Genomic DNA, 17,299 nt, shown 5'->3' on the forward strand with positions numbered 1-17,299 from the left:
TATATGAGACAAATAAGAATGGTGTTGAAATAAATATTACTCAATGAAATATGAGTAAACATTTTGAACACAATTTATTCATTTAAACTTCCAAATTACAAAACAGTAATTTTTCAACAAAATATAAGATTAACTATTTATAAAAAAAAGTAATGTGTATTTGAATAATGTTAATGTTGACTTTCTATTTGGATATAATGCAAAAAATTCTTTTTCATAATTTTACTTTCAGTACACATTAAATTATATCTTTTTATTCAATCAAAAATTTACTTTTAATACTTATTTTTCTCGATTTAAATTCAATGGCATAAAATTAAATTATTAATATATTTAAAAATTATCAAGTAAATCATTCAATAACTTATCAGTAAACGGTATCAATCATAATAATCTAGTCAAATTAGTCAAAAAAAAAAAAAAAAACAAGGCTCATTTTGGAGTAAAAATAAAGTACCTAAATTTGGAACTTTGAACTCCTACCGGAACCTAAAATTTTTTTAAGAAATGGGTGCAGAAATAAGTTTTTTGCAAATTGACACTTTCCAAGACATTTTAGCATAAAAATAGTTATCATAAAAAAGAAAGTGTGTAACCTTCTGAGAAATTTGATCTGCACCTAATTTTTTTTTTAAATTTAGGTTTCGGTAGGAGTTCGAAATACCAAATTTAGGTACTTTATTTTTAACCCAAAATAAAGGGTTTAAGGAAATAAAATTGATGTCCTGAGTTAAAACAATTAAAAATGCTAACTTGACTGGACTACAACTTGGGGAGAAAATATTCAAAGCTCATCTTTGCGGGAATATAATAATTCAAACATAGGTATATATACTAATATTCGTTACACATTTTTGGTAACAATGTTATATAACATTTCTAGAACACAATAGTCACAATTTATCTGTATTTGACTTTTTTACTAAGCATCTGGTCTAATAGGTACTTTAACTATTTTGTATGGAATTAATCATTTTTTAGTTTCTTTTACCTAAATATGTAGTTAAATTCAAAAAAATACAAATCCTTATCTATAAATTACATTCTTAATTCTTTAAACTACTTTTTTATAGGCATAAACAGTTACAGAACACATTTTCAAACAATTTGTATCAAATCTAATATAGAGTTTTGCTAGGTTATTACTCTTCATACAAGACATAATTAAATGTTTAAACAATATTGATTACAAATACAATTTTAAGAATTGATTTTGTTTATTTGTTGCATGATACTTTTATACCATTCATCTTTTTGAGTACTTTTGTATGTGCAATTTAACACCACTTTAAAATAGTTAGATATTATTGTATTGGGAATTACAACTATATGCTGAATACGATATTCAAAACCAGGTAAAAGAATTACTTTCTTTTCCCTAACCGATTGATTGACATCAACTTTGATTTTCGCTCTTGCGTAAGGAGCATTAAATATTATTTCATATAAAATGTTTTGGAATCCAGTTGCTGGAAATGCAGAAAATGTCATGGCAGTTATATTATTCGTCGATGTTAAAGTAAATTTTGATAAAGCAATTATATTTCCCACTGCTATATGTCTGTCAAAAAATTCGTTAGTTACAGATTCAAAACAATATAATTTTGACTCAAATTCGTCGTTACTGTCGTCAGATTGTCTTATTGCCAATTTATATAGAGCGAGTTTCATTAGTTTTGCTTCATTTGTATCGCCAGTTATTCTCTCATGACCAGTTGTGGCAAAATTACGTATGGCATAATAATCTTCAAGTTTAACTAAATAAGCTGCCTTCTGATTATTAAAATTATTTATTATATTTTCCACTGACGTTCCTTCTTCAATTTTACATCGTTCTCTATACGTGTAATTTGAATTTATTCTTTTTTTACCTTCTTCAATTGATATAAATCTGTTATCCAAACTTGGGTCGTACAATAATTCATTTAATAAACCAGACTGGTCAATTAGAACGTATCTAGCCCAAAAAGGATTTTGGAACCTGTCGTCTTCTAACCAATGTTTAAAGAATATTGTTTCTGTTAAGTTATCTGGAAAGTAATATTTTCTTAATATATTTCGCATTCGTTTTTCAACTGAGGTATCATTTTTATTTTTTAATAAATCCCTTATTATTTTCGAAAAATAGTTAGTCTTTTCAATAAAACGACGATGTCTTGAACAGAACATCGTATTTTTCTTTTCTTGTACATATTCATCTATATTACAATAATCATCATTATGATCATGACTCGAAATACCGTAAAAGGATATGTTAGTAAATTCAATTGTAAGATGATTATTAATTTCATATATGAAAATTTTTCTTTTATTTATTTCTATAAGTTTATCATTTTTGGATTTAACAAATATTTTTCGTTGTTTTGATACATTTTGAAGAGGAGAAGAAAATATTACATCTATAATTTGATTTGTATTTACAAGACTTTCATTCATTGTGTAAATATATGTTTTTAGATTATTTGATGAATTCTGTACAGGTGTAATAAATATTTTTTCTTTTATTGCATAATAAGTTCTCAATTGCGCTATTATACTTTTATTGTTTGTATAGTTAATACTATGTACAAATTTGTAACCATAACCAGTAACATTATCCCAACTGTTTACGAGCAAATAAGGTTGATTTGATTGATCATATAAATTACCAACTTTTATAGTAAACATACTTTTTGGAAGTTGAAATTTTTTTAGCATATTGTTGACAAATGTAAATGATTGATTAATCTTCTTTTCTAAGTAATTTATTATTGTCTCCACAAATTGTATTTCCTTTTGAGTAATGCACAAGGTCTCAAATTTAGGTTCTTCTATGTGTAATGATAATGTATTGTAAACTACATTCATTGGTGTATCGAATTTTGATGAAAATATTGTTTCGCTAGTATTCTCTGGAAAATAATTTGTTACAGTTGTATTTACAATTTTCTTGATAAATACTTGTTTGATAGTGGTACCCAATGATGATAGAAGATTTTGTGTACTTTCATGTATTAAATGTAATAATATATGTTCTGGGAATTTTTGAAGAAATTTTGCATCATCTTGCTCACACACATGATTTTCGACATCATTATAGTTGCTACTGTTTGATACACAAGGGTAAAATGGTACGAAGGACAATCCAAATTCTTTCCACCATTTACTTTTTTCAGGAGTATTGTTAGAATAATTTAAGTATGATATAAAGCGATCCTTTTTATACTTCATTAATTCTTCAAGAAGTTTGTTTGTGCTTTGATTCGCAAATTTTAGAATAGTACGGTTTGCAGAATCTTTAAAGTTATCTAATGATGGACCAATTATTTGTCGAAAGCGTATTGGATCATCAACTTCTCTAATGAGTTTAGCAGTATTGTTTTCTCGTATTAAAGCGTAGTACCATGGAACCACTTTGTTAGGGTAAGAGAATTGAAGTAAGTCATAAGGTAAATGCTGCGAAGTATTAAAATCACCATCTACCACTTTATCATTAGTAATTACCAATTTTATTTCAACATCACGAAGATTCCCTAATATCGATTCGTTAAAAGATTGCTGCGTTATGCCTAACTCATATTCTTCATATACTTTATGAAAATTAAAAAGTTGGTGCTGGAAGTAATCATCTATGGGCAACAGACGATCTCCATAACCGCACTGAAGTGGTATTGTACTGTTGATATAATAAGAAAAAAATACTTCTTTCGTTAACTCATCCATATTGTGACAAGTTGTTCGTATAAAATATCTAGCCATCGAAGCACGACTTCCAAATTCTGTAAGTTCTTGGTGCATTTTATATGTAGAGTCATTCGTTATTTGATTTTCAATTTTGACCGAAGTATTGAATAAGTATTCTCGAAAATTATGATAAGCTCCTTCCCAATGCAGTGGATTAAAAATTATATTTGTTATGTTTTCATGTTTTACTTTATCTTCATTAGAAATATAATAAAAAAGAGTTGGAAGAGCGAAAATTTTCCATGCTAAAGGATCAATTTTATTTTGGTAAAGTAAATTTTCTATTATATACCCTGTTACCATGTATTCGTTAAAGATTTCATTATCAATGTTGTTATAGATCAAATTTTTGTAATTAGGATAGTAGGTGTTATTTAAAAGCCCAGGTCGAAGATATGTCGCACCAGCTTGTGTAAAAATATAATCAAAAGACAATAAATTTAAATTTTTTGTAACGGGCTTAGGAAATAGTGGCAATATCAGGTCGTTGAATATCCTTCTGCAAGACAGTTGAGAAAGCTTTGAACTAGGACCATATTCATTTTCAAATGTTGCATTCTTTAGTGTTTCCTTTATTGTTTCTAAAACGTAATAATATTGTAACTGTTCTGCCTTACGAACAGTGTCTGCCAAAAAGCCATAAATATTTCCATATTTTTCAAATACGATAGAACTAATGATATAGTCAAACATGGTGTTAACAAAAACTAGATCAAAATTTTCCTTATCTCGTTCACCGTACAGATCGCTGCCTTGTAACAAATTTCGAATTAAGTTTTCTATTATAGATTGGTCATCACGATGATCATCAAAATATTTATAAAGTTCATTAACAATTACAATTTTATTTCGTTGTTCCTCTAATTTTAAATACTTTTTAATATATAAAAAATTACTAAGTATGTTTATGTAATTGACGATTGGTATAAGCTGTACAGTTGCAAGAGGATTGCTGAATGTTAAGGTATCCATTATCCATCAGTTTTTTCCCTTGATCCCTTGGAAGTAGCCACTCGATTTTTTAAAAGTAATTTTAACAATCTGTGAATATTATGAGATACTTGACTAAATGAAAATTTAATTGACTTTCCTTAGTTTATAGTGTATAAGCACCAATTGTCGAGAGAAGAAATTAATACATGTCTTTGTCATAGATTTTTTTGAAATTATAATTTAGTTTAAAATTTGTGAAAAATTTAAAAAAGAAAATGACAATTTGTGATATTAATTTTATAAAAATTGTTTTTCTCAAATCGGATATTTATTGCAAAATCTGAAGATCTAACAGGTATCCTTAATTTTAATTATTTTATTTGTGGATAAGAAATTGAAAAATTATTCTAATACACATTGTTTTGTCGATTTGTACTCAGTAAAGAATATTGAATAACACGTTATGGTATTCCATATAGCAGCGCCTTATCTTGAATGGGACGCATGAATAAGCTCTAAAAATTTTTTTTTAGAGTTTTGAATTGATATAATCTTATTATGTAGAATATTTATTTTTCGAATATTAATGTTTTAGAAAATGTAGATGGTCGAATAATCAATTTGAAAAATTTTTATTTCGACGAAAATTAATTAGTCAGAAATTCAATTTGATCGAAAAGTTGTCTCGTAGAATATTAATATTGCAGAATTGTAATTTAAAAGAATCTTAATTTTGCAGAATATTGATTTTCTCGAATTCTAAAAAATTAAAATGGTCGAAAATCAATTTGTTAGAAATAATTGTGAGGAAATTTTATATTTGACCAATCACAATTTTCTTGATAATTTCTGATCCGTCAAGATTTTTATTGAAAAAAATACCCCTTAAAGTCATAAATGCAGAATGATAAATTTATTTTAATGAAAGTAATATTATAAACAAAATGCAAATTTTGTAAAAATAATGCTTGGTTTCTCTTTCGGACGGTTAAATGCTTTACTTTAACGATATTCTATTAAACAAAAAGGATTATCAGGTTTATTCTAAAACTTTTAGCAAAGTTGGTGGATTTTTAATAATCAATAAGTTAATATTGTAATTGTTTATTAAAAATCCACCAATCCAAAATACGTCATATAGGGCTCGTTGGATGCGGAATTACTTAAGCTTTCAATTTAAAATAACGGTACCTTTATTTGTTTGTGAAATATTTTATATTTTATTAACATTAATTAATTTCTCGAAAACAAAAGAAGCGATATTTTGTTTAACTTACTCATCAAAAGTATATTTTAAGCTTTACTTTAAATGATAAAAAAATGGCCCTTTTTAAAAAAAAGTCAAAAATATTGTTCAGCCTCAAAAAAGGGGTAAATGTTGAAATTTTTGAAAATATTTTTGCGTCATTCGAAAGAGCAGGAAAAAAAGTATTGAAAACATATAGGTCTAAATTTTTTTTCTTCTCAGATTTTATTCACTTTCGACTGTATTCGAATTTTACACTGTTATCTTTCAACTTAAAAAATAATACAGTACTGTCAAAGCGGGTAACATTGGACGGGTTTTTGATGTTTTTCGTTAATATCTTTTATGAAAAAATATCTGGGGACTTGATTTTTGAAATGTACAATGTGTAATTAAAATATTTTTATTTATCTCTATTTTCTTCTTTGAAGTAAAAAAGCAAGTGTCCGGAATTAAGGCGCTCGCACTCCTACGTCTGCGTGCACAGGCAGCCCCCCACTGACTCTGTGATTGGCTCTCACTGGCTGTGAGTGCGCCCTTAGCCTCCAAGGGCGGGTAACTTCGGACACTTTATAATTTTTTGCGTAATTTAAAAATATTTAGGATAATTATATCATTAAAGTATTTTTGTTTTCATAATAAACCATTCTAAAGCTCTCTAACTATTTTTTATAATTTTTTTACAAATCAATTAATGGTACATTTGAATTTTCAAGTCATCGCTCAATGTACTTTTCGGTACATTGTATTTTTCAAGGTACATGCACACGAGTGGCTGCCTGCCTACGCAGGCAGGCAGCCGATCGTTCACACATCGTTTTTCCGGCTGCCTGCAGCCGGAAAATTGGCGGAAGATTTAAATGTGAGTAATATTGTATTTTTATTTTTTAATGTAAATTATTGATAAAAATGAGTAAAAATAAGAGCAAAAGTACCGCAAAATTAAAATTTTAAAATCAAATGATTAATGGTTAATTAATATTGTGAATAAAATTAATTGTGTTTTAGTATATGTATAATAAGGTATTCTAACCTACAAAAGTGTTCGTCAGATGCAAGTTGCCTTTGTTCAGTGTTCGCCACGTGCTCAACAAGATTTTTATCAAACTTTGCGAATGCTCAATTAATTTCTCCTAACCTTCGAAAGGGCTTTTTGAATTGTGCTGTCAGAATAATAACACTAATTACGATTTTTTCCCAACTACGTTACATATTCGTCCTATGTCCGTAGTTACCCTACAAAATTACATTTCCTTAAATAAAACACATTTACGAAATATTTTATGAAACTAGATTATTAAAATCAGTGTGAAATTCATGTCAATGAATAGTAGATCAAATTTTAAAAAAGAAATAGCACTTACTTTACATATATTCGTTTAAAAATAAGTTTTTCTTACAAAGTGCAATAACCTCTAAAAACTTATTCCCACACGGAAAGAATTCTGTGATAATTATTATACGAAACATAACCTAGATTAATCATATGGAAGAGTCGTAGCGACTTTTGCTTGAATTCAAGTGAAAGTCGCTACGACTCTTCCATATGATTAATCTAGGTTATGTTTCGTATAATAATCACTACAGAATTATCTCCGTGTACCAAATTAATTTTTTTCTTGAATTTCTTTGAGCATTTTTATTCTTAATCTGTCAGATTATATTTCTTGGATGTTCAATAAAATAAAATAATTGCCAACTTCTTATGAAAACTATTAGGTACAAGGAAAATACAAAATATTTTCAAAAATGTGTCCGGAGTTACCCGCTTTGACGGTACGTTATTTATTTAAATCTATCAATTTTTAAAATAATCCTATGCTACATAAAATATTCAAGATTATTAAGGTTAAAAAAAATCCTGACTTGTGATCAAACATTTTTAAAGTACCCTTAAAAATTGATAAATATTAACTTCAACAATTGATATACTCTCTAATTAGTGCCTTCAACTCTATAAATATTTCAATCGTTATAAATATTACAATCAGTAATAGATTCATATCTGGTATTTGCTGATGTAAAATGCTATTTAGCTTACAAGAATCTGTATGTATAGGTAATTCGTTGTCAAGACAAAACATCCATATACAATATTTAGTAAAGCAATGTCTTATTCTAAATGTTATAGTTACTTTATACTTGACTTTCAAAATGTACACGTGTACTTTCTGATTATTTCAAAAAAAGAATTTCTGATAACTTATAATACATTGTTATTAAAAAAAAATAGTTAAAAAGTTAGTACAAATAGATAAAATAGATGTATCATATTTATGATGCAAGGTGCATAAAACTTGACAGTTGAAATAAAAATATTTTTTCTAAAATGTTTACTTCATGAGAGAATAATAAAAATAACAATTTGAAAAAAAATATTTATTATTACTTCGAAAAAGATAATATTAGAAAATTTATGGTTACTTTGAAAAAACGTTATATGCATTTTGAGATAACTACAGTATTTAAAATTTACAAATAAAAACATTTTTTTAACTGAAATATAAATTAAAATGGGAAAATTATAAATAATTAAAAACAAATAAATCTCTCGAATTATAAATTATCAAATTATATATTATATATATTATATTATATATATTATATATATATATTATATATATTATATAATACGAGTTCAGTCATTTTTTCAAATATGCAATTTTTTAAAAATACATTTTTTGACAAAATATTAATATAATTTGCTACATGCGGAGAAAATTTAGATTTGAAATCACAACAATCACATAACCTTAATTCGTGAACGGAAACATTTTTGAGTGTTAAATTTTTTTTGCCATTTTAGGGAAATTTTTGTCCCTACCCAGACAGCACAGAAACTTGCAACAACCTTGCAGCATTATAAAAATGCCAGGTTCCCAAGCTTGCGCGGCAAGCTTTCAGCAAGACTGACTCAAGTAACAAAATGTCCCTCGTTAGCAAGCTTGCAATGAAAGGTTGCTGTAATCTTTCAAAAAAATGTTGCCGCAATGTTGCAATGAAAGATTGTTGCAAGCTTTCAGTGAAAGCTTAATGTAAGCTTACAATAAAAAGTTTATATGTGGTTAACACAAGCTTACAATATACTTGCTGTAATCTTACAAAAGACTTGTGCTTGAAATCACAAAAGGAAAAAATTAAAATTTTTTTTTTATTAAGTTTTCACTGCAAGGTTGCAACAATCTTTCATTGCAAGATTGCGGCAACATTTTTTTGAAAGCTTGCAGCAACCTTTCATTGCGAGCTTGCTAAGGAGGGAAATTTTGTTACTTGAGGCAGTCTTGCTGGAAACTTGCCGCGCAAGCTTGGGAACCTGGCATTTTTATAATGCTGCAAGGTTGTTGCAAGTTTTTGTGCTGTCTGGAGGGAGTGTAAGAAATTCTCAAAATCACGAACGCTTAAATCTTTATAGACTTATATTTTGTTTCTTTATTTAAACGTGGAGTGTTTAAAAAGTTTTTAATCATTTGTGTTTCCATAGCATATCTTATCCTCAAAAATATATAAAATTCCGGTTAAAGGGTAAGGTTAGATATGTATATTTTTATAATAATAATTACATCCAATTCTTTTTACACCCACAAATCTTTAAATATTACATACTTTTTTTACAAAAAGGTATTTCGATTGTGGTCCCAACCATGACTAAAAAATTTTCTTTAAAAATGTTTATAACTTTTTTATTTTTAGGTCAATCAATTTACAATGTTTACCAAAAATGTTCCTTTTTAGTAGATGTTTCCAACAATATATTACAATTGGTCAAATTAATTTTTTTTCAAATGTCACAAACATATGTCAAAAAGTGGTCCGATTTTGACTATGTTACTATGTTACTGATACTCAATTAGTATAAATAAGTACTGTTCCAAAATAATCCAAATTTTTTTTTTAAAGTTAATCAGTTTTCAATAAAATCAAAATTTTAATGTAACTTGACAAAGTTTTCTTTTCCGAATCAATCGGTTTCATTCCGAAGCTGAATTTTGTTCCTTTAAAATCCTATAATTTCACTCCGAATCAATCCATTTGGATTTGAAACGGATTCATTTGACAAAAAATAATTCAAAAAGACTATCATATAATTTTAGAGTAAAAAGGATTGATTTGGAAATAGGATACGCAAAAATTTTTGGAACTGCTAATCAAAAATATAATATAATACATAGGGGTAGAGTTCTCTGGTCAACCGCGTAGGATATTTTTTTGTCGCACTGTGTGTTTTAAAGTACCCTTAAAAATTGATAAATATGAACCTCGACAATTGGTTTCTACATTTTATTGATCCAAAAAATTTTTACTAGTTTGCAGTAAATTTTCTTGAATTAAGAAAATTAGTGACTTAAATACGGACAAGTAAGTAATTTTCTTGAATCAATGATATTTCTGTTAGTTTATAAATATTTCACAAATTTAATCGTTATAAATATTAAAATCATAAAATAGATTCATACCTGGTTTTTTCTGATGCAAAGTGCTTTAGTTTCTAAAAATCAAAATGTAGGTAATTTGTTGCCAATGCAGAATATTCGAACAAAATATTTAGTATGTTTATGTACACATATTCTTTTCGATTATTAGAAAATATTTTTTCTAATATCTCTTTTAGTTTAGAAAACTATAAATTTAGTCACTAGGCGTTTGTGTGCATATGATAAATTGTATTATTGAATAGTCATTCTAAGTGACTAAATATTATCACATATTCATGATGCTTGGAGCGAAAACAGTTTTAAAAAAAATTTATTTAAAACATATTTACATCATGAAAGTACAATAAAAAATATTAGTTTGAAAAGAAATTAATATTTATTATTATTTGCGAAATGTGTACACGGAAAATTTTTTGGTGCATCAGGTGCGCAATCTATGGTAGAAATGTTGTACTATGGGTTGCAGGCAACTGTTATCCTGATTTGGCGCGTCAGAAGCGCTGTAAGAGACATCAGACGCACTGTACGGGACATAGGTTGCACCAAACTGGGATAACTGATGTCCGTTTTTAAAGTACAAAATTTTTGTAACTAACCAGTACAACCGGTACACCAAAATTTTTTCCGTTTATATATAAACTAAAAATTTTTCTTTCTTTAAAATATAAGACATACATTTAGCATAAAATAATTTTATCTTTATAATCGAAAAATTAATAATTAATATGTCTACCATTTATTACAAGATTGTGAAATTTAATTTTTTTATACTAGAATATCTATATATATATATATATATATATATAAATAAATTATATTCCTTACTTGTAAAAATTATGTATTTTAAAAAAAAAATAATAAATTACTGAAGAGGACTCAAACCAAGAGTCAAAATGTTTCAACAAAAATCATCTAGTTTCAATATTCTTTAATTAAGGACACTAAAAAACCACTAAAGATTATATTCAACAATTTTAATGCATTATATTGTAAGAGATATACAGACATAGTTAATATTTTTTAATAAATAAAAAATGAATAACTACATTTATTGTAATGACATTGAAAAAAACTAATATTCTGTATATAATTAAAAGTTTATGTCTTCATTTCTGTTATTTGTCTCATGATATGTTTATACCAATTGTGCTTACCATTATATGTATTGAAAGTCATGATCACTATGAAAACGTGACCAATTCCTCTCCTGTGCTCAATTGAAATGTTTTCAATTTCAAATTCACTGCCAGGTAAAAGAATAACATTTCTTTCAATAATGGGTTCAAATTGATCGACTTTTGTTTCGATTTTTGCTCTAAAATAATAATCAACAAATTTCATTACATACAGAATATTACTAAATTCAGAGGCTGGGGTTGCAGCAAATCTTATGGCAGATTCTATACTTGTTGAGGTTAATGTAAATTTTTGTAAAATAATTCTTTTTCTTTCACATAATTCTTGACTAACAATCTCAGCAGGTTTTGATACGAATCTATATAATGTAAAATCATATTCCTCTCTTAAATCATCAGATTGTCTTATAGCTAATTTATATAATGCAAGTTTCATAAGTCTCGATTCACTTGTGTCTGCAGTTATTCTCTCATGTCCAGTCATTGCAAAATTTCGTATGGCATAGTAATCTTCAAATGAAACCGAAAAACCTTCTTCTCGTTTATTGAAGTCATTAATTATATTTTCTATCGATGTTCCTTTTTCAATTTTACATCTTTCTCTATATGCATAAGAAGAACTGATTCTATATTTTCCATCAGGAATTGTTACATTATTGTTTTCCAATAGTACATCGTATCTGAGTTTATTCAAAAGATCGGGATTTTCTATCAAACAGCTTTTACTCCAATCAGATTCTTCAAATTTCGTGTCACTTAACCACTTTTGGGCGAAGAATGTTGTAAAGATTTTGTCATCTGGAAAAGTGTACATTTTTAATTTATCACGTATTTCTTTCTCTGATGCTACATGTATTCCATCAACGGATAATTTATCAATTAACAATTCTACTACATCTTCAATTTGACCAAGTTTTGCAATATAATTCCAGATTCTTAAACATTCTTTTGGATTTACCGTTTTATTTAAATATTCATGTTGTATACATTTATCTTCAGAAACATTTTCATTTGATATTCCAGAAAATACAACTTTTGTAGATTTTTTTCGAAGTTGATTATTAATTTCGTATATAGAATAATCAGATTGCATATTTTCAAAATTTAATTTAGTATATATTTTTTGAATTTCTGATGAATTATTTCCCGGTATAATAAATATTTTATCTTTTAATTCATATCCAGTTCTCATAAGTGCAATTTTAGTTTTATCGTCAGATGTATCAGTAATTATAAATCGGTAACCATAAGAAGTTTTATTATTATAAGTAATTGTAAATAATGTTCGTTTTCGACTTCTGCCAAATATATTAACACCTATGATAAATTTGTTATTCAAAATGTTTATATTATTTAGAATCTCTTCAGTAGTTTTAAAGCTGCGATTCAATTTTGTTTTTAAGTCTGTAATAATTGTTCTCACACTCTTTATTCCTTCTTGAGTAATGGAAGGAGTCTCATATTTAGGTTCTTCTATGTGTAAAGATAATGTTTCGTAAACTTTATCCATTGATATATAAATATTGGAAGAGAGTTTCGATTGTTCATAAGGCATTACCAGTGCTTCTACAGTTTTTTCTATCATGTCCTTTACAAATACTGATTGAATAGTTGTACCAGATGATGATAGGAAAGTTTGCGTTTTTTTCTGTACTATTTGTAACGATATATCTTGAGTAAATTTTTGGAAAAATTTAAAATTTTCTTTTTCGCATACATTCTTCTCAATATGACTATATGTAGTAACATTTGATAAACAGGGATAATATGGGACCAAAGACAATCCAAATTCTTTCCACCATTCATTAGTTTGTAGATTGTAGTCAAAAAGACTTAAATAATACTTGAATCGTTCTTTCTTATACTTCATTAATTCTTCACAAAATTGATTTACGCTGTCTGTAGGAAACTTTAATGTAATGCTTTTTGCAGATCGTAATAGTCCACCGAAAGATGGTCCAACTTGTTGAAGGAAAAATCCTGGATCATCAGTCTCTTTGGTAAGTTCAACACTGTAGTTTTTTCTTATTAAAGCATAATAGTCTAAAGTGTCATTGTTAGTGTAAACAAATTCAAGTACATCGTAAGATAAATAATACGAATTTTTTAAAGGACTATCCAATACTTGGTCATTTGCAACTAGTAAATTTATTCTAATATTATAAATATCTTCTATTAAAAATTCATTAAAATATTGCTTCATTATTCTTAAATCATAATTTTCATATAATTCACCTAATTGATAAATTTGGTTATTATATGAATTATTAATGGTAGATAGAAAATATCCACTTTTACATTCTATTTGTTCACCATGTTGAACATATGCATAAATTCTTCTTTCTCTTTGTGTCTCACTCAAATATCTGCAATCTGAATCAATAAAGTATTTAGCTATCGAAGCACGACTTTGAAAATGTGAAAATGCTACATGAATTTTATAAGTATAGTCATTCCTTAATTGATCTTTTATTTGGTCGAAAGCTTCAACTACATATTCTAAAAAATTATTATATGCTGTCTTCCAATGATGTGGACTGAAAATTATATTTCTTATAGTTTCATTTTTTACTTTATCTTCAGTAGTAGTATAATATAAAAGAGCCGGTAGAGCGAAAACTCTTAGAATAATAGGATCTATTTGTTTATGATAAAATAAGTCCCTTATTATGTGTCCAATTATTAAATATTCATCAAACAAGTTTTCTTCAAAGTATCTAAAATTATTATTTTCAAAATCAAAATAATAGAAATCATTTGTTCTTCCAAATCGAAGATAGGTTGAACCAGCTTGTGCAAATATATAATCAAGAGACAATATACTGAGATTAGTTTTTGATTTAGGAAAAATGGGCAAAATTATATCTGAATATATTGCATTGACTGATAATTGATTAAGACTTGAAATAATTCCATTTTCATTTTGAAATTTTGCATTCTCTAAATTCTTCTTTATAATCTTTAAAACAAATTCATAATTTATACTTTCTACATTACGAATTGTTTCGGCCAAAAATCCATAAATATTTCCATATTTTTCAAATACAAGAGAACTAACGATGTAATGAAACATTGAATTAATGAAAATTTTGTCAACTTCTTCATCATCAGCTTCTCCGTATAGATCACTGTTTCGTAATAAATTTCGAATTAATTTCATTTGCATAGTTTTATTATCATGGTAGTCTTCCAAATATTCATAAAGTGAATTAACAATTTCGATTTGTTGGTATTGTTGGATTTCATGCAAGTAATTTTCAGCGAATAAGAAATCACTAAGTAAGTTCAAATAGTTGAAAATTGGTATAAGTTGTACGCTTGCAATAGGATTACTTAAATGTAATACATCCATTTTAAATTGTTTTGTTGCTTTAAACACTTTAAGTTGAAAATATTAATTTGTATGTGTAAACGTTTCAATCTTCTTTTTATTTGAATCAATCTGTGGAAATAATTTAATTAATTAATTAATTGGAATTTAGAGAGTTAGTATCATTTCCATAGGAAAAAGTTTTATATAAATATAATTACAACTGTTGAGTCAAAATTTTAATATCTGATGTTGTTTATGTAGATTTCAAAAATAAAATTTGAAATTTTTTTTTTTAAAAAGTAGTTACTGTAAAATATTTATTATACGAGTTTCTGATTTTTGTTAAACAAAAAATTATAGATATATACTTACATTATGGCTTATATCTAATTTCGTCTGGGAAAAAGTATTTACGACCTTAAAAATTGATTTTGTCGAAACATTTTTTTTTTGGTCGTAAGCACTGTTTTTCCGTACGCGCTCATATATACTTCTATTTCGATTATTTAAACAGCTTTTTATGTCACAATGTATTGTCACATCTTTATGTTTATTTATGTATATTTGCATATTTAAAAAATTTATGAAAATAAACTATAATCTAGTTAAATTTTTTTATACTTCTGATTTTGTGTAGAATAGTTCTAAAATTCATAATAAGTTTTAGAATTATTTCTGGCAATTAATTCTCAAAATAATCAATTTTTCATAATGGGAATAACTACACGCAACCCCTACTTTTTTAAAAAATAAATTTTTTTTAGAGTTTTGAATAGCTTTAACAGAGTTTTAGAATTTACTAAACATTTGAAAAATATGTAGTTCAAAAGTAGAAAACAATTTTTTCTGTAATTTAAAAAATTTTTAAATTGCGAGTTCTACGAATTCTGATGGGAGTTCTCTTTGCCCTCTATTTATCAAAATTTATTATTTATTTTTTGTGTAATTTCAAAGTCCTGTAGATTCTAAAATTAAAAATTTATAGAAATCGTGGGGGGTCATACAGAACTCCCATTAGAACTCGTGGAACTTGTAATTTAAAAAAAATGCAAATAAAAAAACTATGTGCAGAACTATTTTTGAAAAGTAAAGGAAAATCTAGAACTCTAAAAAAAATTTTATTCTTTAAAAAGTGGGAGGCTGCGTGAAGTTAGCTCCCATTATGAGAAAACGATTTTTTGAGAATTAATCACCGGAACTATTTCCAAAATCAATTAGGAACTCTAGAACTGTTCTGTAGAAACTTAGAACTAAAAAAAATTTAATTTTTTAAGAGTGGACTGACAAGTTTACATGCACAAATATTTTATATTATATATTTAACTTTATCGTACCTGAATCAATAAAATATTTCTTATTTGTTAAACTCAAGATAACTAATAATCTTCACCCAATTTTGTTCACGTACCCGTGATGTTTACATTTAAATAATAATTAAAAATACAATGGTAATAAAAATTAACATAATTTTTATTTGTGTGTTCCTTTTACAAATTTTAAAAAATTTGAAGACATACATTTCAGTGAAATATTTAAATTAATCTTATTTTAAAAAAGCCTGAATTAAAATTGAAAAACTTAAATTTTTTTATTATTCTACTTTTATTTTTTTAATTCTATTTTACAAAAAGACTTGAAATCATGCAGACTTTTCACTGTAAGTGTTTTATGTTGTCGAATAATGGATATAAAAATATTATATTGCATTTTTTATTTGTTTAAACAATTTATTGTTGTTATTTACTAATTTCTTTTGGATTGCACCTTGAAAGATGCAGTTTTCTCAAATTTTGCTATTATATTATGCTTGATAAGTTGCAAAATTAGAAAAAATTGCAACTTTCTTGTAACAGTATAAAAAAAGTTAATAAATAACAACAATAAATTGTTTAAACAAATGTTCAATTAATAATTTTACACCAAATGTATGTTTTATTATATTCAGCTTGGTAAATTGCAAAAATAGAAAAAAACTGCATCTTTCTAGGTTCGTTACTAAAAAAAGTTAATAAATAGCAACAATTATTTGTTTAAACAATTTATAATAATAGTTATTGCAAATTAAAATATTTATTTTATTTATAATCTTTAAATTAATAATATGGAAGAAAAGATAAGAAATTTATAAAATTTTGCTACTGTCTATGTACAGTTGAGACAGTTATAAATTATTAATAATAAATTGTTTAAACAAATAAAAAATAAACCAAACATTAATAAAATATATTATTTGTTAACATATAACAATTTAAAAAAAACTGGATGATTCCAAGTTTTTATTTCAATATACAAAGAAGAAAACATTTGACCCACCCTGGGTGGGTTCCGTCAACGGCGTATATAAAAAATTTCCAGTCCGGCGAAGGCTAATGTAGGTTCCCCCATTTATTTAAAAGATTTGTTCATTTTAATGCGGAATTATCTTTATCATTAGCATTGTGAAATTTTTATTCTTATTTTTATATTGACAATATTCAGTAAAACATTCTATTGAAAATAATTTTTTCTAACAAAT

General features: G+C 26.3%; 2 protein-coding genes across 5 annotated transcripts in view; one reads left to right on the forward strand and one right to left on the reverse strand.

Annotated features, from left to right (window-relative positions):
- Positions 1–17,299, forward strand: part of LOC127290448 (uncharacterized) — a 52,699-nt gene that overhangs the window by 30,677 nt on the left and 4,723 nt on the right. For 2 of the 4 annotated variants that reach the window (XR_007844349.1, XR_007844350.1), the window contains one exon: positions 13,404–13,471. The exons of the other annotated variants lie outside the window; for them this stretch is intronic. The gene's annotated coding sequence lies outside the window, so the exon portion shown is untranslated. The remainder of the gene's footprint in view (positions 1–13,403; positions 13,472–17,299) is intronic. 4 annotated transcript variants of the gene reach the window in all.
- On the reverse strand, positions 50–10,889 carry LOC127290445 (uncharacterized). The gene is made up of 2 exons (XM_051319002.1): positions 10,357–10,889; positions 50–4,764 (listed from the first exon to the last, which is right to left on the reverse strand). The coding sequence occupies exon 2, from the start codon at positions 4,693–4,695 to the stop codon at positions 1,201–1,203; it is 3,495 nt and encodes a 1,164-aa protein (XP_051174959.1). The 5' UTR covers positions 4,696–4,764; positions 10,357–10,889; the 3' UTR covers positions 50–1,200.

Source organism: Leptopilina boulardi, unplaced genomic scaffold (genome assembly GCF_019393585.1).
Source record: "Leptopilina boulardi isolate dan_hultmark-lab unplaced genomic scaffold, ZJU_Lbou_2.1 LbouV2_69, whole genome shotgun sequence".
In the NCBI taxonomy this organism is placed as follows: domain Eukaryota; kingdom Metazoa; phylum Arthropoda; class Insecta; order Hymenoptera; family Figitidae; genus Leptopilina; species Leptopilina boulardi.